At 39.3% G+C, this 24324-nt stretch overlaps 2 protein-coding genes across 3 annotated transcripts; both read left to right on the top strand.

Annotated features, from left to right (window-relative positions):
• Nucleotides 1-9967: 9967 nt before the first annotated feature.
• On the top strand, nt 9968-11038 carry LOC117612793 (rust resistance kinase Lr10-like). The gene has a single exon (XM_034341438.1). It carries the CDS (start codon nt 9998-10000, stop codon nt 11036-11038), a length of 1041 nt encoding a protein of 346 aa, XP_034197329.1. The 5' UTR covers nt 9968-9997.
• An 8739-nt stretch (nt 11039-19777) lies between these two features.
• LOC117612796 (putative peroxisomal acyl-coenzyme A oxidase 1.2) lies at nt 19778-21452 on the top strand. 2 transcript variants are annotated; one of them, XR_004583566.1, is made up of 6 exons: nt 19778-19818; nt 19960-20021; nt 20207-20416; nt 20632-20719; nt 20810-21244; nt 21395-21452. XR_004583566.1 is itself a non-coding variant. In XM_034341440.1 (5 exons), exons 3-5 carry the CDS (start codon nt 20210-20212, stop codon nt 20998-21000), a joined length of 486 nt encoding a protein of 161 aa, XP_034197331.1. In that variant the 5' UTR covers nt 19778-19818; nt 19960-20021; nt 20207-20209; the 3' UTR covers nt 21001-21353. The 2 variants fall into 2 exon arrangements, 1 of the variants encoding a protein (XP_034197331.1); XM_034341440.1 differs by lacking the exon at nt 21395-21452 and having other exon boundaries at nt 20810-21353.
• Nucleotides 21453-24324: the final 2872 nt, after the last annotated feature.

Genomic DNA, 24324 nt, shown 5'->3' with positions numbered 1-24324 from the left:
CATACATATATATATTTGGCCCAAGGCCATAGCTTCCTAAATAGGATTCTGAAAATGGTTGTAACACCCCGACCCCAAATTTTCTCAAATTTAACCCTTATTCAATTATTTAATTATTTAAGGGTATTTTAGTCATATTTTTAACCGGAGAGAGTTTGGGACCATGACTTGTATTTTTGGATAGGTCGCACTGAGACGGGTTCATAGACACGTAGTAGGCTCGAATCGGAGTTGTAACGAGAGAGATATGGTCAAAAGAAACCCAGTGGCACAATAGTAAATATTTCGAAATGGGATTTCTATAAAAATCTGGTTTTTTCTCTCTCTCTCTCTCTCTCTCTCTCTCTCTCTCTCTCTCTCTCTCTCTCTCTCTCTCTCTCTCCTCGAATCTCCGGCCACCGTCCACAGACTCTCTCTCTCTCCTCGAATCTCCGGCCACCAGCCGCGGCTATGGACGGGACCGGTGCCAAAAGGATCGGCTCGGCCTTGGCGTCACGACCTGGCCCTCCCTGACATCGGCCGTCGCTCCAGCAGCCGAAAAAAAGGTGATTTTTGCCCGGTTTCCGCTCGAACTTCGCCGGCTCCGATCTCCCTCCTCCGGCCACCAATTCCGATGAGTGAGGTATGGTTTTTCACCTAATTTTCATGCTCTAGCTGCCTGTTGGGTAGCATTTCATCGATTCTTAGCGTAGGTAACTCGATTTCCAAATTGAAATTCTGCCGATTTGGGGATCTCGATTCCGGCCACTTCCGGTCAGTTTTTTGGGATAGGTCCAAGAACAAAAGTGGCTCCAAATAGGGTGTTATAACTAGGGTAGGAGTTTGGAGCCGTGGTTTTGAGATTTTTCGACGATGCGTAATCGCTTTGGACACCCAACGATGCCGGTGCTTGTGGCGGCGCGTGGGTGAGGGTAATGAAGCTGTACTGTGTCTCGATGAGATCCTTAGGTTGTCACGAATGCGTAGGATTTTGCGGATCTCAATTCGGACATCGTTTGACTATCGAACGGATTATCGCATATTGCGCGTTATCCGGGTTCTATAGGTTGGGACCGTTGGATGGTCTCGATTATAATATATGTCAATCTAGATATTTCTAGGATCGTGTAGGAATTCACGGATCGTGAATCGGAGCCCCAGATGTTCCGATTTAATAATTTAAAGTTTATGTTTTATATTAACCATCAGATCGTGCAATCGTGAGCGATCTGACCGTCCGATCTGAACCAAACATGCAGGACGAGTGTCCTATACCTTGTAGAACCCATAGGAACTTTCGGATTGGAATTTGGAGGTCGTGGGCCTCGTAGGCCCGTTTGACCAGGGTTGGGGTAGTTTGACCCTTGGTTGACCGTGAGTCTTCTGGAGTAGTCTCACATTTCTAGGGGGATTATTGGGTGCTAGACTGTTGTTGTGCTTTACACAATATTAGAATTAAATTACATATTTATATATCTTTGTAAAGGTATAAAAAGAGTCTAGAATGTCAGTTTGAAGTGCTATACACACTACCTTAGGCACATCCCCGGATTTTGGTTACACTACACATACCACCCTGTGAAAGTTAGGTCCCACGTGGCATAGGTTATCCGGCGTGTGGACAGGCCTCATACGTGGCATTGGTAGTATCAGCGTATGGGGAGAGTACGTGATAATATGTTGAGGCCGCACGTGGCGTAGGTTATCCGGCGTGTCGACAGACCCCATACGTGGCGTTGGTTGTACCGGCGTATGGGGAGATATGTGATATGATGTGCAGGCCTCGCGTGGCGTAGGTTATCCGGCGTTGAGACAGACCCCATACGTGGCGTTGGTTGTACCGGCGTATGGGGAGATATTATGATAGTATGGCATGGTCGTACGTGGCGTAGGTTATCCGTCATGTTGACAGGCCCCATACGTGGCGTTGGTAGTACCGGCGTATGGGGAGATTGTGTGAAATACAGAGAAATGAAATAAGGTATCGCCTAAGTGTGGAATTAGATTCTATGGAAGAACTACGTGTGGCTTGATCCCTCGAGGAGGGTATGTAGGCAGCCTAAGGTTATTAGGTACAGCCGCAGACTAATGTTAGTTATAGTTTTTATTTGAATTTATTGTTTGCCTTGTTTAAGGCATGAATTGACCTGTTAGCGAGTTTGGTAGTTCATTGAGTATTATTGGAAGGCCGAAGGCCATTTGTGTGAATTGCATGAAATTATATTGTGCATGCTGCCAGTTGGGGATATTAAATGTGTTTTTATGCAGGTTGAAATTTTGGGAAATGTCCAATTTTTAGGGGAGACTCTGCCGAAATTTCGGCAGAAAGTCTCAGTCTTTAGTAAGTGGGCCCGGCATCGGGGTGATGTCAGGAATTCCAAAGGATTCGTCTCGAATTTTGGGAAAATTCGGGGCGGGTCCTTTCAATGGTGGATAAAATCTCATTTACTGCTTCGGTGAAATATTCTTTAAAAGCATCTTTTCTATTTTGGGAAGCTCTATATACTCGGGGCTCTATTTATGATGTACTTTGGTTTATGTGCGCTTTACCACTGCAAGTTAAAAGTTCAATTTATTGAAATAAAATTGAAATGACCATCACCATTGCTTATGCTCTTATTATGCTAATTATGTTCATTTTCATTTCATTTGTCATTGTAGGTTTCTTTCGCTACATGGCACGGAGGTTTTACGGTACGTAATTGATTTTTGTAGAATAAATTGGCTCTCTCTCTCTCTCTCTCTCTCTCTCTCTCTCTCTCTCTCTCTCTCTCTCTCTCTCCAATTAGTAGAGAAACTTGAACTTGAACTCAATGATATATAATGAAGTTTTTCACTTTGATTATTAAAAAACAAAAAAATGATACTTTCGATACACGTTATAGTAGGGCTGGGCTGTCAACCTGTCACACCCCCAAATACATGGTCAGTAATGTTACTTTTATCACATTTTTATGCCACATTATGTGGTTGTTGAGGTGGTTATGCCATGTCATTTAACAAAAATGCTAGTTATACCACATTTATATACCACATTGTGTACCACCTCTATTAGAGAGGTGATTCCTATTGTACCACCTCTATTAAAAAAGTGGTATGCAAATGTGATATGCATAGCATTGCTCTTAATGTAATGAGCTATCTTCTAATTATTTTGTTATATTTTTAATTAAAGCATACAAGTACCGAAGACAATGAAACTATAAATTTTTTGTTATGCTGAGGTAGCATTATTTTATACTAAAATATCACACGTGTAAACAAGTTTTGTACGAGCTAGTAAAAGTAGTGTAAACAAGTTTTGCATAAATTACATTGCTAAAAAAAGATAGAGATAGAAACAAATGAAAAGATGAAATTACATTATTTAAGGATAAAACGTAGAACATGTTTAATGTTTGTTTAATCATATTCTTCCCTCTTTCCCATGAAGCTACTTGTTGCCTGAAAAATAAAAAGCAATATTCTCTCTAACCTTCTTTTTTGGACATTCTCTTTTTTTTTGCTTAACATGTGTCATTCTCCTTACACTTAAAACAATATCATTAATATTTTATACAAGTTAACTTTTGCTTTCCAAGTTTACCCTTATTCAATGTATTCAATTTATCCCAAAAAAAATCACAACTTTCTTACCATCTTATTAATTTTTTTTAAACATCGACATTTCCTCTTAAAAGCACATATTTTCTTTTAAAAAAATATTTGACGTTAGAAAAAAAAATTAATAAGATGGTAAGAAAGTTGTGAAATTTTTTTGGATGAATTGAATACATTTAATAAGGGTAAACTTGGAAAGCAAAAGTTAGCTTGTATAATATATTAATGACATTGTTTTAAGTGTAAGGAGAATGACACATGTCGATCAAAAATAGGAGAAGATCCAAAGGAGAAGGTTAGAGAGAAGGTTGCTATCATTCCTCAAATAAAAATGTGTAGCATCATGAGTTGCACCAACCCAGTCAACACTGTCAACTAGCATACATTAAAATGATTTGTAAGATGATCATGAATGAATACCAAGTGCCAATGATCAACTGATAGAGAATATAGTTATGCTCAAATTTTCATACAAAAATATAACTATGTATAATATAGTTATACAAAAATAGTATATAACAGAAGAACCTATGTATTTTTCAAGGATCTTTAAAATGGATAAGAAACAAGTCAGATATAACTATTTGAGGCGAGGTTCACCCGGAAAGTTTTGAAAATTATGATGTTTGAGAGGTTGTGGATTAATGGAAACCACCTATAAAGATGCATTTGAGTTATAAAAAAACATATTAAAGTCATTTAGGTAACCAATTAGAAATAATAAAAAAGACAAAACACATAATTTTCCAGCATCCAGAAAACTCATAAACTCACTGGATTCTGCAATGTTTTTTTTCTTTTCCAAAAATGTTATAATCTTGTTTTAGGCATAACTTTCTCATTTCTTAACCTTTTCCCGCTAATTCAAAATCCTTAATTGAAGCATTTTTGACATAGAATATGATTCTTAGTTTAGTTTTGAACAAAATCTAACATTAAAATATTCACCTGTGACGAAAATTTCGTTTAGCTCATCTAGTTCTTCAAGTTGATTCAATCTTAATGCGCAAAGAACGATATGAGAGTTTTCTGAGCTAATAAGGTTTTGAAGCTCTCACTCGAAGTTGAACTCTTTAAGTCACTCTGGAACTTCTTTTTGAACTTTCAATTTCTTAAACCTTTTCTCTCCAATATTTCTATAATAATCCGGGAGAGAAAGGTGAAGTGCCTTATATATTTGGACACTAAACTTCCTAGTAAGAGGCGTTTTGGGCAACATAGCATAAGCATGAGCCCAAGAACAAATCCATGTTGATGTTGTCCAAAACAGACAATATCTTGCGGATGAAGCTGGGTTGTGACAATTTGGTTGAGTTTGTGATCTGCAAAGGGGAAAGATGATAAGTAGGGAGACCAAGTATTAAGTTGATGGATTGAACGCAGGCTTTCTGTCAAAATCAGCAGGCTTTCTTACCCTTCCAAGTTCCAACCTTTGGTGATCAACCCCCTTAACTTAATCATGTTTATGTTACCTAGTTTCAAGCCGATCAATTGGTCATGACTTATCTCACTTCAACCTTATCTGAATCCATTCTTACCCTGGCCTTTGGCCTCTCTTCTTCTCATGCTATTAGGGAGTACCTTCGTCAACCCTTCTCTCAAGTCTTCGTTGTGAATTTTTTTTTTTTTTTTTTTTTTTTAAAAAAAAAGGTCTTTGTTGTGAATGTTGCCAATATTCTCTTCCAACTACCCAAAACCATCTTCGAGTACCTGCAGCATGCCAAGGTTGTCTCACTGCTATTTAGCCCTTCGTTCTGCCAACAAAGAAGCCATCCTTGAAGATTTCCCATCCTTCCTAGTCGAGCCGCCTCTCTTTGCTATTCAAAGTGCTACCTTTGCTTTCCCTTTCTATAACATACCTTGATGCCCTCCTTTCCAATTTATAATTAAAAAAAAATCAATACCATTCAAATCAAAGCCGTATCTAAATAATGCATCGTATGTAATTTTTTATAACAGAGAGAGAAAGAGAGAGAAGAGTAGCAATTGAAAGAGAATAAGATGAAGAGATATCAGAATTAGAGAGATGATAGAAGCTTTTCCGTAGTGGAAGACCGTGTCACCAAGATTTGCATCTGCAATTGTTTCCTCAAATGAGTAGTTTTCGAACATTTTGAAAAATGATTATTTGCCTGTTTGTTTCAAACTCACTGTGCCAAGCTCATGCTTGGTCCACCACTCCTGAAGGGGGATGTTAGGCTTTGTTTGGTGGGTTGACTTGAACTGGTTAGCATGGGCTTGGACTGGCTAGGCTTTGAGTCCAATCTTGTTCATTTTTACACCAACAACATATTGGAATTAACATTTTTTAAAAAATCAATATATATATGTTTATTATTAACAACAACCAGAGGCAAAAAATTTTGCCTCACTGTCTTTTTTTTTTTTTTTTCTTCAGTATCTTTCTTCCTCTTTTTTCAATATATATTTTTTCTAGTCCAAATTTTTGTATCTTTCTTTATCAGATGAAATTAATCTTTTTTCCAGAAAAAAAGGTCATTCTTTTTCTATCAAAAGAAAATCTGTCCTTTTTATTATATAATATTTATAAAAAAGATAATTACGAGTGGAAAGATTGTTGACTAAGAACAAAATGGTAATTTGAAACAAAAGAAAAAAAAATACAGTATAACTTTCATATCCAAGAAAATACCAACTAAAAACAACATTAAAAAAAGAGAAAAGAGGGGGAGGTTGGGAATGATGCAAATTCTAGATGGGAAACTAGATCTTTTCAACTTTTTTTTAAAGATATAAAAGAAAATCAAACCCAAAAAACCACAGCATGCAACATCTAACCTTATTAAAGAAAAAGGAAAAAACAAAATCTAACCCAGAAAAAATAAGGAGAGAGATCAGTTAAAAAATAATAATAATAAGAAGAGCGAAGAGAGGAGAAAAGAGGAGAGCAGAGAGACCGAAGATACCGCGAAGTGGTGGAGGGAGACGACACGAGGGGGACTTCATGTTCGGCAAGAGGAGACGATGCGATGGAGTCTTTGAAACCAATGTCTCGATGTGGGTTTTGATATCCTAAACAAACATTTAAGTCCTAGCTAGTGTGGGACACATTTAAGCTCACCAAACATCAAGCTTGGACCCATGTATGAGATAGACCGCTCAGATTGTAACAAGTGTCACAATCTTAGAGATTTAGCTAAATCATTTTGTTGAAGATTAGCTCTGTTAAGTAAGAGAGAATATAAATAGTCATCTGAATTATCTATACAAATTCATCCAAGCTTTCGATCAATAACATTGATGACAGGACCTGACCCGAATTTCTCGGAACTCTGGACAAATCTTATGGATTTTCCGACATCATACTGATGCTTGGCCCACAAACTAAAGACACGAGACTTTCTGCCAAAATTTCGGCAGAATCTCCCCTGAAAAATGGACAATCCCAAAATTTTCAACCTGTTAAAATACTTTTAAACATCCCAACTGGCAGCATACACAAGTTAATATTCATGCAGTTTACATACATGGCCTTTGGCCTCACAATCAAACCCTAATGGGGCGACATCAGATCAATCTAATAGAATTTAGTTTGCAGACAAGCAATAAGGTTCAACATAAGAGAAGCGAATGAAATTTAGTCCTACAGATGCTTGGGGGCTCGGAAGCAGAGATCTCAGCTCTGCCGCTCAATTTGAAGCTAACTACTGCCTGAGGGTGCAAAACAAAAAATTGTGAATGGACAAAAATAAAGTTTCCGTTAATTGAAAACAACGTATAGTAACCCTACCGTTTAGAAAACGATGCTGCAAAACCATATGCATTCAAACCATCATAGATATAAACATATATATAGCCTCATCAAAACCATGGTGAAACCAATTCTCGTAAAGATATCCAAATACCCATCTCATACAAAACCATTTTCCCAAACCACTCTCTTGAAACGCGTGCCCGTTGGCACGGCAAGAGAGGAAGTATCCTCATCGATAAACAAGAAGGAACATATAGGTGTATATATATATATAGAAGTATAATCACTAACAAGTTTGTACTGGGGAAATAAATCAACCGGGGGATTGTTTGACTAGTCCACATGGAAGAATCCTCAATTGACCATGTGGCTAGGGAACGAGGCGTCTAACCGAGGGACTGACTCTACCAGCACGCACCGTAGAATCCTCAATACTCTTATACCTGTGGCAAGTCCTATGCGCGCAGACTACCCCGCTAAGAGTCTATGAAACACCCCATCAAGGTTGCCTGGGTTCCATCATATCCAAGTATCACCAAACATTCCAATCATCCAATCCATAATTTCCATATCCGGAGAGGTACATAGGGTAGTACTTATAGCACTTCAAACTAACATAGCTATAATCCACTCTCTTTCCATAATCTCATTACCGACACCCACGTACCCCAAAAATAACCAAGCATAGATAGAAATTCTCGAAATCAATATATATAAACTCAAGATACTCGAATATGCCAAAAACCCGAATATATTGCAAATACTTTACAAAAATATTAAGTTCAACAATTGATTATATAATAAACTCAATAAACCATTAAAACAATATGCATTGTTTTTCCATCATAAAATAATGCTTGTTATTTGAAACAAAGTCCACTCACAAGTAGTCCCACACTGCTTGACCTTGAGAGGGTCCCCCCTTTTGCGTTCAAGTAGCCGGAGTACCTATTTCAATATACGAGGGCGAGATTAACATAAAGTACTTTGAATGAGAACTTTAAATAAAATCATAGTTTCCCAGGTTTCATGTGTGTGTATGATGAACGAGACGTCCTAGGGTCCAATTACGTGTTTTGGACGGTGGAATAGCCTCGGGACATGCTCGGTCAACTGAGTAGTTAAACTTTCCAAATCTAGTCAACTGGGCCCATGACCTCTGATTTCTGCTTCGGAAGTTCCGATGAGTTCAACAAGGCTTATAATGCATGTAGTGCAAGTTTGGTCCAAATTGAATGGTCGGATTGCTTGCGATCACACAATTGGACGGTTATCATTTAATGCAAACTTTAAGTTATTGAATCAGAGCATCCGGGACTTCGATTCACGATCCACAAATTCCTACATGATCCTAGAGATGCTTAGTTCAACATATATGAAGTTGGAGTTGATCCAATGGTCCGAACATATCGAACCCACATAACGCCTAATATGTGATATTCGATTGACAGTCAAACGATAACCAAATTCAACTCCAAGCATACTGTCATGCTCTGGATGACATGGGGATCATTTTAGAACCCAAAGAGCCGCCACAAAGTGGCCACGTGCGGCCACATGCGATCGAAAAATCTCTAAACTACCGGTCCAGACATATACCTATATGATCAGAACAATGAATGGAGCAACTTTTGTTCTTGGACCAAGGCCAAAAAGTGGGCGGAGATGGTCGGAATTACGGGCCGAAACTGGCAAAAACTTCAATCACTAAATCAAGTTACAAAACGTAGAAATCGATCCTATTCAACCCAAACATTAGCTAGAACACATTGAGAGGATGAAAAAGCATACCTAGATCGAAGAAATTGGTGGTCAAAATCGCCAGAAAGTGCTCTGGGAAGTTTGGGTCAAAACCAGCTGTTCTTTCGTGTTTTTCGGCGAAATGGGGTTGGGATGGATAAAGGGAAGTGGCCCGGTCATTTTGGGACCAATAAAATGAAGGAAAATCTGATTTTAATAACCCCTTCGAATTATTTATGGTTCTGCCACTACGTTTCTATTGATCGTAACGTTTTCGTTACTACTCCGATTTGAACCCACTACGTGTCTACGGACTCATCTCAGTACAATCTACGTAATAATACCATTCATTTTCCCAAAATCCTTCTGGATTAAAAGTAACCAAATTACGCCTATCCCTGGGGCAAAATTATAATTTCATAATTTATTAAATTCATTTAACTTAAACGAATATTAAATTTGGGTCGGGATGTTACAATTGATCCTTCTTTGTTCATATCCTTTCATGCTTAACAAACTGTTGTGGACGTATATATAGTTCTAGTGATAAGAACAATTACAACAATATACACCAAACCAAAAAGTAATTTTCCCTCTTTCTCTCCCCCAATATAGAAAACACAATAAGAATAGTAAATAACAAGTGATGTTGCTCACTTTATTTTCAGGTTTTGACTTTTCAAACTTTGTAAATTCATCTAATGTTGCTCACTTTTGTTGTATTTCTCGTAGAATATCGAGTGATGATATCCTTTATCTTCGGTATGAGCTTTTGTCCCTTGCTTTAATATTTCTTTGTTTTATTGGAGAGGTTTAATATTTATTTATTATGAATGAATTTAGAAGCAAGAGGAAGTAATGAGTACTATTTCATAATTTTCCCACACAGTTGGATTTTTTCTGGCAAGATATATGTTGTGTGTTGGCATCTTGATCTATAAATGGCGGACGAGGCATTTTTCAATGTATACAACCATAGAAGATTTTCTGCGAAGTGAGAACAACTTCATCCCAATAAGGTACTCTTATCATGATATTAAAAGGATGACCCGTGGGTTCAAGGACAAGCTAGGTGAGGGAGGCTATGGATCTGTGTTCAAAGGGAAATTACGAAGTGGCCGTTTTGCAGCAATTAAGATGTTAGGCAAGCCAAAAGCTAATGGGCAAGAGTTTATCAGTGAAGTAGCTACAATTGGTCGGATTCACCATGTTAATGTGGTGCAACTTGTTGGTTATTGCGCCGAGGGATCAAAGCGTGCTCTAGTATATGACTTCATGCCAAATGGGTCTCTTGATAAGTACATTTATTCTAAAGATGAAAGTATCCCATTAAATTGCAAAAAGGCATTTGAGATTTCTCTTGGAGTGGCTCGAGGGATCAAATATCTACATGAAGGTTGTGACATGCAAATTTTACATTTTGACATCAAGCCCCACAATATTCTTCTTGACGGGAATTTCATCCCAAAGATTTCTGACTTTGGGCTTGCAAAATTATATCCCGTGGATAATAGCATTGTCTCTTTAACAGCAGCAAGAGGAACAATGGGATACATGGCTCCTGAGCTATTCTACAAGAATATTGGGGGTGTTTCGTTTAAAGCTGATGTTTATAGTTTTGGAATGTTGTTGATGGAAATGACAAGCAGAAGGAAGAATTTGAATGCATTTGCAGAGCATTCAAGCCAAATCTACTTCCCTTCATGGGTTTATGATCAATATAACAAGGGGAAGGACTTGGAGATGGGCGATGTACTAGAGGAAGAAAAGGAAATCATGAAAAAAATGGTTCTAACAGCCTTATGGTGTATACAAATGAAGCCAAGTGATCGTCCTTCAATGAAGAAAGTCATAGAGATGCTTGAAGGGGGTGCTGAATTCCTGAAAATGCCTCCCAAGCCTTTTCTATGTCCACAAGAGATGCCAGTGGGTGATCTTGATCAAGACAGTTTGAATCAAGCATATTCTAAGACCGAGCTAACATCTACTTTGTCAGCTATGTGAAGGCACAGACTAGTCTATCAGTTTAAAACTCAATGCCATTTTACTGGTTATGTGTGCATGTAAAGTGAACATCAAATCCTCATTGATTGGGGGGGGGGGGGGGAAAGGTAGCCATATTCTCGTGAGAACAATTTGTCCTTATTTTAAGTAATTTAGTTGTTTAATATGACAAAATTTCGTGAATTGTATATAAGTTTCTGTTTGCATGGCTTGTTGAATGCATATAAGCTCGTATTTGCATGCATGTCATTAAGTTTGCTAGGTCAATATATTTGAGAGGTTTCAGTAAAATTGAGGGATCCATAACATGTCGAATTTGGGTCCTTATATCAGAGGAAAAACAAAACAACTACAAAGTAAGCCACCAAACAACACTAATTAGTAACCTAAACATTCTTCACGTTCTGACCCCCCAAAAAAAAAAAAAAAAAAAACATACTTCATGTCCACTTAACTAGGCTGAGAGTTTAGCATTAAAGACGTCTATTCTGTCCTGCTTCTGAGCTGCGGGTTTTTCCCAATCTTAAGCACATTATTTTGAGTAGGGATTATTCCTAATTGTTATCTCATGATTTGTTTAATTTTTCATAAAGAAAAGCAAAAATGTATTTATAAATTAGGCAGAAAGATCACAAGCCATAAGGGTTAGAACAAATACCACAAAGATTTTAATACAAAAATGGGAGCATATGTTAACCAGGCAAGGTTAATCCAGATACATAAAAATACAATGGCAACATCAAGTGCACAAGGTGTATCTCTACTAATATAACTACATAAGGCCAAGGAAATTTTGGCATGAAAAGCGCATACCTGAACAAGGCACACATAAACTGCAATGCCTAAAACTACCAACTACAACATTTAAACTCTCGAAAGTAGAGACTACAAACCCAACCCAACTCACAAAGAGTTGATGCAAATTACAACTCAAGAATTGTAAGCACACAACAAGCTGCTCAACCACCTCATATGTCTCCAAATCCACCAAGTAAACAACCAGCTTACTGCTACTTCGTCGTCATCAAAAATTCCACGGATAACAAAACCACAAGAGATGCCAATGAAATCAATATCGCAACCAAGTGGAAAATCCAGCCAAAATACTAGTACACAACCCCAATAGAGAAGGAAGGGATTGGGAGGAGAGGGGATGAGAAGAGGGATCAAAGCCAAAGTAAATCACAAGCACGGTGCGAACGGGCAGCAGTAGAAGGGTCAGACCCATGGCTCCCTTGCCTAAGACTTTGAGAGCTTTGAGGTTTTCGATGTTGAGTTCCGGTGAGGTATTGGATAGTGATGTTGCCGCACTGTTCTCTCAAATCTGAAGCAATATCACCTCCTCTCTGACCTCACCTCTACGATTTCCACCAGCACCAAAATTCCGCCTTCTTCAACCAACGTCATTCAAGCCTCAGGCACTAAAACGAGAATGCTCAGGACAGGAGCAGACTTGCCCACAATGTTCCACCTGAAATCTGCCATCAATTCCACCAATGGCTTCATGATTCATGATTGGACGGCTCTAATCTTGTTCTCCTTCACCGAGCACAACGAGTTGTCAACGCGTTCTTCTTCCTGCAAAAACCTCCACTCTCGAGAAGGTTCACCAGCGGCTGTATCGCTCTTGATCGTTCGATTATGACTTTGTTTAGAGAGAGTGGGTGCATGTGCGGGAGGAGCGGTGGTTAATTGTTTATGTGTCTTGCTCTATTTGATACAAATGGGAATGAAAATTTGAGGCCGATCAGAAAGTGGGTTGCAGTGAAGTTTGTGACTTGTTGGAGCTGGAGGGCATTGTTTATGTCATTTAATGGTGAAATTTGGTTGGGTTGGTTTTGTTTTCAGAGTGAGAAACACAAAGATAAAAAGAGAAGAACTACATGGAGGACAAGGAAGGGCCATAGGAGCACGAAATTGCACTCCAAATAATGCACAAGTGAGCGTCACGCTGTTGGGTCTGATCGGAGATTGGATCAAATCCCACAAAATCTAATGGGAGGAATGAAATTGTCAATATAAATTAGTCAAGGGGATAAATTGGCTGATTTTTTAATTCAAGGGGTCTTTCGGCAATTTCCTCCTTTTTATTTGATTTTATAATAAAAATATCATTAACTCAATTTGATCTTCTAAGTGGGCTTAAAGCATATTACTTTTTGAATACTGCTAGGGACACCAAGTTTGTATACCAAATTTGAGTCTCAAATCCCATATACCTAAATGATCATAATTGGGTTAAGTTGAAGCCCATGGCTGCAGCAATTTTTGAGGTAAGGAATGGGGTGCACAGGCTTGGGTGATGAGGGAGATTAGATGTGCTTTCTTACTTTCAGATTCTCCTTCTTCTGAAGTAAGGTTCTAGCCCATTCTCTATCTTTATTCCTTTTCTCTCTCTTCCCCAACCCTAGTTCCCCACCCCACCGACACCCACTCAACCCTGTGTCGTTAGTTGCAGAGAAAAGAGAGAGAGTTTTCAAAAAAATTCTTTGTACAATGATCTAATTCCTAGTCTTTGTATAGTTGATTTTAGACATAGAACTTTTGGTATTTGGTTGCTTTTAGATTCTAGATTATGCAGACATAGCTTTGATACCACATGTTAACTAGATCGATTACATACATAAAGAATACAAACTCCTACATATCTGGATCGGCCATAGGAATGATCTGGGATGATGAAGCCAAAAACTAGTCTGACTTTGAACAGAAACCTTCTACTTAATTCGATCCTTTCTTCACTTTAATTCCCGATGGGGTATGAATGCTTTGTTTGTGATGGATTGATCGAATGAGCAGAGGCCTCTATTTATATGCATCGGCTAGAGAGTTTTGCCCATCAGGAAACTTTTTAGCTCTCACAATTGAATTAGCCTTAGGTCTCCCAATCCACAATGAGATAGGATATCTTCTAACTCTAGTGATTAACTTCAAACGCTTCTCCTTATTACAGTAGCAAATAAGATCGGTTCCAAAATTCCTAATCCATGTCAAACTCTAAAATTTCAATCCAATCATCAGACCACACTTAGTGAGTTAGAGCAAGTCCAGCAGTGTGAGCCGGACTCGGGCTGGGGGGGTTTGGGAAAAAAATGGATTCCCAGCAGTGTGAGGCAGCCCGGGCAAGCGGTGGGGGCCACAAGACTGGGCAGGCCCGAAGGCGATTTCGGCCCGAGTAAGGGCCCGAGGGCGGTGACGTCATGGGTGACACCAGGCTTGAAAGGACCCGTCCCGAATTTTCCCAAAACCCGAGACGAACCCTTTGGAATTCCTGACATCACCCCGATGCCGGGCCCACTTACTAAAGACCGAGACTTTCTGCCGAAATTTCGGCAAAGTCTCCCCTATAAATTGGACATTTCCCAAAATTTATACCTGCATAAAAACACAATTTATATTCCCAACTGGCAGCATGCACAATATAATTTCATGCAATACACACAAATGGCCTTCGGCCTTCCAATAAATCTTAAACACTACCCAACAAATCAAATACCCCTTTATGACTAATAATAGTCTGCGGCTGCACCTAATAACTTTAGGCTGCCTACATACCCTCCTTGAGGGATCAAGCCACACGTAGTTCTTCCATACAACCCAATTCCACACTCAGGCGATACCTCATTTCGTTTCTCTGTATTTCACATAATCTCCCCATACGCCGGTACAACAAACGCCACGTATGGGGTCTGTCAACACGCCGGATAACCTACGCCACGTGCGACCATGCCATACTATCACATATCTCCCCATACGCCGGTACAACCAACGCCATGTATGGGGCCTGTCTCAACGCCGGATAACCTACGCCACGCGAGACCTGCACATCATATCACATAACTCCTCATACGCCGGTACTACCAACGCCACGTATGGGGCCTGTCGACACGCCGGATAACCTACGCCACGTGCGACCTCAACACAATACCACAATATCTCCCCATACGCCGGTACAACCAACGCCACGTATGGGGCCTGTCTCAACGCCGGATAACCTACGCCACGTGAGACCTAACTTTCACTTGGTGGTGCTTGTAGTGAACCCAAAATCCGGGGAGGTACTTAAGGTAGTGCGTATAGCACTCGAACTGACATTCTAGACTCTGTTGTACCCTTGTACAACCATATAATTAACTATAATAATTCTACACTTGTGTAACCCTCCACAATAGTCTAGCTCCCGATAATCCCCCTGGGAAGATGAGATTACTCCGGGAGACTCACGGTCAACCCAGGGTCAAACTACCCTAACCCTGGTCAAACGGGCCTACAGGGACCACGACCTCCAAACTCCGATCCGAAAGTTCTTATAGGTTCTATAAGGTATAGGACACTTGTCCTGCAAGCTTGGTTAAGATCGGACGGTCGGATCGCTCACGATCGTACGATCTAATGGTTAATATAAAATATAACTTTAAATTATTGAATCGGAACATCCGGGGCTCCGATTCACGATCTGTGAATTCCTACACGATCCTAGAATTACCTAGTTTAACATATATTAATTTCGGGACCATCCAACGGTCCCAACCTATCGAACCCGTATAACGCCCAATAGGCGATATCCGTTCGATAGTCAAACGACGTCCGAATTGAGATCCGCGAAATACTACGCGCTCGTGACGGCACGAGGACCTCAAAACTGACCAGAGACACGCCGCCACCCTCGCCCACGCGCCGCCACACGCGCGGGCAGACCGGGTGTCCAAAGCGATTACGGTCCGTCGAAAAATCTATGAACCGAGACTCCTAACTCCTACCCTAGGTAAAACACCCTATTTGGAGTCACTTTTGTTCTTGGACAACCCCCAAAAAGTGGCCGGAAGTGGCCGATTATGGCGGCCGAAGTTCGGCCAAATTTCAATTCGAAATTCGAATTGTCTACGCTACAAATCGATCAATTCCTACCCAACCAGCAGCTAGAACATGCAGAGGGGATGAATTTCCATACCTTGATTGCCAGAAATGGCGGCCGAAGGAGGGAGATCGGAGCCGGCGAAGTTTCGGGCGAAAATCGCCATTTTCCGGCGGCTGGAGCGGCGGCCGATCTCGGGGGAGGGCTGGGTCGTGACGCCGAGGCCGAGCCGGTCCTTTTGGCACCGGTCCCGACCGCAGCCGCGGCCGGTGGCCGGAGATACGAGGAGAGAGAGAGAGAGCCGACGGGAGAGAGAGAGAGAGTCGCGGGAGAGAGAGAGAGAGAGAGAGAGAACCAGATTTTTATAAAATATCCCATTTCGAAATATTTACGATTGTGCCACTGGGTTTCTTTTGACCATATCTCTCTCGTTACAACTCCGATTCGAGCCCACTACGTGTCTATGAACTCGTCTCAGTGCGACCTATCCAAAAATACAAGTCACGGTCCCAAACTCTCTCCGGTTAAAAATATGACTAAAATACCCTTAAATAATTAAATAATTAAATAAGAGTTAAATTTGGAAAAATTCGGGGTCGGGGTGTTACAAGGCTGGCGTCAGCCCTCCCGCGTTTGAATTTTATTTACTGTTGGCGCGTGCAATGCACGCGCCAACGTTAAAAAAAATTTCAAACGACGCGCTACAGTAACCGCCAACGGCTACCTTCCACGTGGCAGCGTATTGGCTCTCCGATTCTTTTTTTTTCTTCAATCCAACGGCAGCCAATTTTTCTGTAATAAAAAATTGAAAAAAAAGCGAATTTTTTTTAAAAAAATACACAAAAATTATTGAATTTTTTTTGTATAAATACCAACCAATACTCTTCATTTTTAACACCAAATCCTCTGTATCCTTCTACTATTATTCACTTTCTCCTCAATATTTATTCACTTTGTAGTCAATATTTTTTTCACTTTCAAGTTGTATTTTTGTCTATCATATTATGGGTTCTTCTACTGAAAATGGAGGGGCATGGAGCATGATGGAAGATGTTAGCTTGTGTGAGGCTTGGGTCCAAGTTAGTCATTGTCCCGTAACGGGCAATGAGATTAAATTTTCTCATATGTGGAAAAAAATTTATCAAGCATTTTGTGAAAGGGCAATTAGTTCTACACGTACAGAAATTAGGGGTGGGCACTCAAACCGGCGAACCAGAAATCTGAGCCGAACCACACCGAACCAAACAGGAAAAAAACCGAGTTGACCAAAAAGTCAAAAACCGGTCAAAAAACGAACCGGACCGGTTTGGACCGGTTTCGGATCCAGTTCCATGTCTTCAAAAACCGAACTGGGCCGAACCGAACCGGTGAAACTAAAAATATATATAATTTCAATATATATTTATATTTAATGCTATATTTTTAATTTCACTAAAAAAAACCTAATATTTATCCAAGTTCAATGTCAAATATCTCTCTTTTCTCACTTTAATATTTATTTTTTATATGAAATTGAATAATTTGTTAATTTTCAAGTAAAAAAAAAATATTTCAGTTGAGAATTGTATTAAAAAATAATTTTAAAAAATAATTTTTATAATCCGGTTCAAAACCAAACCGGAACCGAAACCGGACCAAAATCGGTTCAAACCGAACCGGACAGTTTTTGAAACTTTTTATTTTAAAACCGAACCGAACCAAACTGGATGAATAGTACCGGATCGGTTCTAATTTGAGGCAAAAACCGGTCCAAACCGAACCGTGCCCACCCCTAACAGAAATGGCATTATCCAGTAGGTGGAAAGTTCTTAATAAAGAGTTGGCGAAATGGAGAAATGCCTTAGCAAAAGCGATGGACAACCATCGAAGCGGAGAAAACCTTAGCAGTGAGGTAAATTATTTGTCATTTTCCTTCTATTGATTTCTATGTCATATTAATTTTTATTTAAATGTTTCTTGCAATTTATATATTTTGTTAATATGTCCCTAGTTTTTTTTTAATTATACATGTTGCATTTTTTTAAAATTTATTGAATTTGCATTAGTTTTTTTTTACATGTTGCATTGCCAATATTTTATAAAGTTTCTTGCATTTCCATTTAATTTTTTTTTTTATAGATTATGCAAGCACAAATGTGGTTTGGTGCTACTGGGCAAGGGAAAAAAAGTTTCAACCATACCCATTGTTGGGAGGTGGTGAAGACTTGTAAGAGATTCCAAATTATTCCAACCGGTCCGAGACGGTAGTCTTGAATGAGACTCCACTTCATGAGACGCCGGCATCGGATTCACCTATGGATTCCCCGATGAGTCAAGACTCACCATTGAAAAGGAGCCAAGGCCTATTGGGAGGAAGGCGGTGAAGGCGAAGAGAGTGAGTAATTCTAGCAAGAATGCATCTAAATTTTTGGAGGAACTTTCAAAGCACCAAGCCATGAGAATTGAAATGGACTTGAAACAACAAGAGCACGATATGGCTATTCAACTAGAATATGCAAAAGAAAGGGAGTATGTACGCGAACAAAACATTGAAAAAAAAGATCGGGAAACCATGGCGATGGATACAAGTCATATGTCCCTTGAAACAACACAATTTTGGAAGCTAGAACGAAGGGATGTTATGAGACAAAGACTTTTTCGTGACGATGGACCTAGCAACACGGATTGGTTAAATGATGAAAACCATTAAATTAGTTTGCTTGCCTTTCATTCCTTAGTTTACTTGCCTTTGATTTCATTGTATTTTTTGTTTTGTTTAATTCATGTATTTTATTTTATTAGTTGTATTGCTTTTCTTTTAGTGAATAAAGAAAATATTCAACAAAAATCCTTTTTATTCAAAACATTCCATACATAAAAAACAAACCACAACCAAAGCATAAAAAAAAAAAAAAAAAACAACCCACAACTAAAAATAATAAAGTAAAAAAAAAATAAAGCATAACTAAAAATACAACATAAACATAATAAATTAAAAAAACTTCTTCACTTCACTTCATTCACATTCATTGCCTTTCACCGCCCATAAATGCTCCATCAAGTCAACTTGACGGTGTTCATTAATATACGACGATTGCATCTCCGTGTAGCGATCAATCATACGGGGCATGAAACTACCGTCTCTAACCAACGGTTTATGCTGAACTGGTTCTCCATTTGGCCCCACTGGTTTTTCATAAATTCGTGTTAGAGCCGTGTCCATGGGATTTGGTTCATACACTTCATCAGCATCGTTAGGGGTGGGCATAAAAACCGATAAACCAATCAAATCGACCGAACCAAACCAAACCGAACCGAAAAAGAGTGTTTTTTGACCAAATTGAAAAAGTCAAACCTGAACCTGAACCAAACCGAAAGTCAACGGTTCGGCCCTCGGGTCAATTTTTGTTAGAACCGGAGAACCTGAACCGAACCGATGAATATTTAATTATATATATATATATATTACACGTGGCGTCATTTGATTGGCCAAAGAATAGGCTCAGTGAGCCTGCTTGCAGTGTATCCTCACCCTTTTTTTCTTCTGTAACCCTCTCTCACCTCTTAGCGACTCTCGGCTCTCGCTCTCTCTCCCTCGGTCTTCACTCTTCTCCTCTTTCCGTTTCTTCTTCTTCAAAACCCTAACCCTAAGTAAGCAGCGGCGCCTCTCTCTCCCGAGTCCTCAGTCTTCAATCGATTCATCTCTCCCGACCTTAGATCTTTTGGCGAGAACATCGGCGTCGCTCCTTCGTCGATCTTTCTCACTCTCCTCTGGCAGGTACCATTTCTTCTCTCGATCTCCTCTGGCAAGTACGAGTTCTGTGTGTTACTGTTTAGGTATTAAGACAGGATGATAGAACTATGATGACTAGAAAGGAGTTGTTCGAAAACAAATTGAGAAAAGCAGCTCATGGATGGAAACGGATCAATGAGCTTTGACTTTCTGGTGTGTCTCCATCTGGGAGATCTTGTTTCGTAGATTTGTTATTTTTGTTGTTATTATTATCATTACTGTTACTATTTTTATATTTTTCTATATCATTTTTCATTTGCTTTAATAATGCAAATTATGCTACCATTGTTACAGAAGAAGAAGCATCCTGGTTTAGGCATTATGTTGATCAACCAGCATATACGGATCTTCACTGGGTAAGCGCCAATTCTCCCTTTTTGTGCCATTCTAATTTGTCTATATTTCAATATCCTGTTTGATAGTATTTTTTTTACTACAATTTTCCCACTTCCTTCTATGATAAGTATTCTGCATGTTTTTGTAGCCTTCAAATATTTGAATTGTTTGTATTTTTTAGTTAATATGTTAATCTTCTCTTCAGGGAATGTTTGTGCCTTTTATTAAAGGATCTGGTACTGAGGAGCAGCAAGAGAAATGGTTGCCGTTGGCATATAAGATGCAAATTATTGGTTGCTATGCACAGACTGAACTTGGTCATGGCTCCAATGTTCAAGGGCTTGAGACCACTGCAACTTTTGATCCAAAGACTGACGAGTTTGTTCTTAATAGTCCTACACTCACTTCAAGCAAAGTGAGTAATTTTAATAATGTTGCTTTTTTGTTTTCTTCTGATTTTTTTTCTTTTGAGTGAAATTTTAGTATCTATGATAACAAGCTTGTGATGGGAATTGTGCTTAGTGTCATTTTGATCTAGATATTTTCAACCATAATGTGGTGGTTATATTTTTCGTTGATTGAAATATCTAGTTTAGGCACTTATTTTCCTTCCTTATTGGTTGTGAATAGTGGTGGCCTGGTGGTTTGGGAAAAGCTGCTACACATGCTGTTGCTTTTGCCCGTCTTATTACTGATGGAAAAGACCATGGAGTAAATGGTAACGACCAAGTGTAACATTGTTTGGAACTTCTATCGTGAAGTGAATGGTCTATTGATTTTAATTATAGAACCAATTCTCTTGTTTTAGGTTTCATTGTCCAACTTCGGAACTTGGATGATCACTTACCTCTTCCAGGCATAACAGTTGGTGATATCGGCATGAAATTTGGAAATGGAGCATACAACTCCATGGACAATGGTGTCCTGAGATTTGATAATGTCCGCATACCAAGGGATCAAATGTTGATGAGGTATCCACTTGGTATCCACTCTGCATGATTTTGTCCTGAAGATGTGTTGTATTTTGGTTCGTGTTTTGTTCCAGGTGATCGATTACAAGACTCAGCAAAGTAGGCTCTTCCCTTTGCTGGCTTCCGCATATGCTTTCAGATTTGTTGGTGAGTGGTTGAAATGGCTCTATACGGATGTAACACAAAAGTTGCAAGCAAATGATTTCTCCACATTGCCTGAAGCTCATGCATGCACTGCGGGTCTGAAGTCACTGACTACTTCTGCAACTGCTGTAGGATATTATTGCTGCTCTTTATTCTTCTATGTTTTAGCTTTCTTTTTGAGGCCCATGAAGCTTTTGAGTGACAGCAAACATATACTTCCCGTCCCATTGACAGAAACTCTCTCTCTCTCTCTCTCTCATAATTTCTTTTTTTGAAAGGATGCCATTGAAGAATGTCGGAAATTATTTGGTGGGCATGGTTATTTATCTAACAGTGGGCATGAGAATGCTTTAATAGGTTTTGGCAATTTGACAACAAAAAAAGGGTTTTGGCTGAAAAGAAATCGGATTTGGGCTTTGTTTTGCTAAAAAAATATTTTTTGGGCTTTTTTGGGCCGAAAATAAATAAGATTTGGGCTTTTGGAAAATTGTAAAAATGGGCTCAAGCCCAAACCGAGAGAATTCAGAACCGACCCGAGAACCCGGTTTGGCCCATTTTCAGATTTCACCCTAGACCCGACCTGACCCGAGAACCGAGCTCTCCTTCGGTTTGGCTTGCGGGTCGGCCAAAATTTGACCCGACCCGAACCGTGCCCAGGCCTAAGCATCGTAATCATATTCATCTTCCACAATCATGTTATGGAGGATGATACAAGTCATCATTATACTCCTAAGCACCTCCTCGTCAAATAGACGTGTCGCACCCCTAATAATAGCCCACCGGGCTTGAAGGATACCAAAGCACCTCTCAACATCTTTTCTGTACCCCTCTTGATAGCGAGCAAAAATTTTTTGCTTATGGGATCGGGGATGTGGAGTTGTTTTCACAAATGTTGTCCACCTCGGGTAGATGCCATCAGATAGATAATACCCGTTCTGGTAGATGGTATTATTAATTTCATATGTGATATTTGAGGCTTCACCTCTCAAAACATCATTGAACACCGGGGATTGACCTAAGACATTCAAATCGTTTTGAGATCCGGCAACTCCGAAGAAGGCGTGCCAAACTCATGTATCAAAACCAGCAACTGCTTCCAGGATGATACTTTTCTGCCCTTTTCTATTTCCGTAATCCCCTTGCCAAGGAGTTAGACAATTTTTCCACTGCTAGTGCATGCAGTCAATGCTAGGAAATCCTCGAGACTCATCTTTTTGGAGAAGTCATTGCAGGTCCCTGGGCGTAGGTCTGCGGAGGTAGTCTCTGGTGTACAGAGTTTCCACTGCATCACAAAATCGCACCAAGCTCTCCAAAACAGTGGACTTCCCCATCCGAGCAATCTCATCCACCTGATCAGCAGATGACTCATACGTCAACATTCGTATCACAGCTGTGAACTTCTGCTCTGGAAGAAGTCCCAAATTTCCAGCACAATTTCTCCTTTGAACAAAATATTCATCATAATTGCAAATATCATGCATGACTTTATTGAATAAATGGGGTTGCATTCTATATCTTCCTCGAAAATGAACATCAGAGTACAGAGATTGTGGGATAAAATAATCTTCCATAAGATTCTTACCCCGAGAATGTCTATGTCTGTTCACATTTGGGCGACGGCCTTCTCGTGAACCACGGCACCCTGGTTTTCTTCCTCCAGCAATGCAACTGCTATGCCAAGTTGCTCATCTAGTTCTCTCTGCGCCCTTTTGCTTGCAGCTCCTCTACGCATTCTTTCTCTAGTTTCTCGCTCTTGCCTCTCCAAAACCTCTTGCATGTCTGCCATTGAGAATAGAGAATGAAATCTAAAATTTGAGAAATGAAAATGTAGAGAAGAACTGGTGTGGGAGGTATGAGCTGAACCTCTGGTTTTATAGAAAAATGTACACAGATAGATATGACACGCGACGCAATCTTAGAGGGTGAAAATCTTATCTGAAATTTGAAATTTGAAATTTATCTGAAATTTGAATTTCGAAATGTATCTGAAATTTGACATTTTGAATTTATCTGAAATTTGAATTTTGAAATGTATCTGAAATTTGAAATTTATCTAAAATTTGAAACCGAAAATCTTATCCGATATGAATAGTATTGACACGTAGGAACCCAAAAATCTTATCCGAAAATATTATCCAAATTAATTGTTTAAGTAAACAAAGTTGTGAAAAAAACAAAAAAATGAATAGTATTTGCCATGCAAGCCTAAACTGCTGGAAACACACTTTGCTGGAGGGGGCTAGGGCAGCCACTATTCACGTGAATAGTAGCTGCCCTAGGGCTCCCCTTGCCAAGGCAAGGGGCTAACTAGTGGAAATGCTCTTAAGACACAAACAAGGTTTGGTGAATTTGTTTTAGTGGTGTTGTGCCGAATACTTGCAGTGTTCATAAACAAATTAGATTCCTTGATCAGATTAAAATGAAACATTCCATCCACAACAGTTCCATAATAAATTGAAATTTTATTCCTTGAAATAGAAAACCCAGAAACATTGACAACGACCTCATATTGAGCTTTAACAAGCTTAGAAACTGAAACTAAGTTCTTTCTCATGGAAGGAAAATAAACTACGTCTACTAAATCCAAAAAGAAACCATACTCTAACTCGATTCTAGCTAATCCAATGAACTCCACTTCAACTTGGACTCCATATTTCAACTCAATGAATGTCCTGAGTTTCATCCCTATATTGATCACTTTTAGTATGTGCATCCTTACATGTTCATCTCCTACATATTTCAACTCAATGAGTTGATTCATCAAAAACCCTGTCTTAGCTTTCTCAGACTTCTTGTACTTGAGTGCAATTGACTCAAGAAAATCCTTAGCATTATCCTTCACTTCAATTCCACCTCTCACTGATGGTGACATTGATTTCAGCATAATGAGTATGGCCATCCTATTTGCCTCTTTCCATTTTGCATAATAGGATTTTTCTTCTGCAGAGGCTATCTTCATAATAACTGCTGAAGCTTCTTCTCTCAAGGCCATGTCATAATCCAAGAAACCTAGAGCTATCTCCATGTTTGCTTTCCATTTCTAGTAATTGATACCAATCAAGGTTTCAATGGAACTCAAATTCATAGCAGTTTCAAAGCTGGAGGATTTTAACAGATAAAAAATAAGTACACAAACAAAAACTGTCCCCATAAAAACTGTACATTATTGATTAACACCTGTAGGTAGTAAATCAAACATGTTTTAGTG

The sequence above is a fragment of the Prunus dulcis genome, unplaced genomic scaffold, assembly GCF_902201215.1.
Source record: "Prunus dulcis unplaced genomic scaffold, ALMONDv2, whole genome shotgun sequence".
In the NCBI taxonomy this organism is placed as follows: Eukaryota; Viridiplantae; Streptophyta; class Magnoliopsida; order Rosales; family Rosaceae; genus Prunus; species Prunus dulcis.
Note: the sequence above shows the minus strand (reverse complement) of the source record. Positions and strands in the feature narration are given on the sequence as shown.

Coding starts and splice junctions, on each gene's coding strand:
- LOC117612793 (XM_034341438.1), top strand. CDS start 9,998: ATGTATACAACCATAGAAGATTTTCTGCGAAGTGAGAACAACTTCATC.
- LOC117612796 (XM_034341440.1), top strand. CDS start 20,210: ATGTTTGTGCCTTTTATTAAAGGATCTGGTACTGAGGAGCAGCAAGAG. Junction 20,417..20,631: donor CTACACTCACTTCAAGCAAA/GTGAGTAATTTT, acceptor GGTTGTGAATAG/TGGTGGCCTGGTGGTTTGGG. Junction 20,720..20,809: donor AAAAGACCATGGAGTAAATG/GTAACGACCAAG, acceptor CTCTTGTTTTAG/GTTTCATTGTCCAACTTCGG.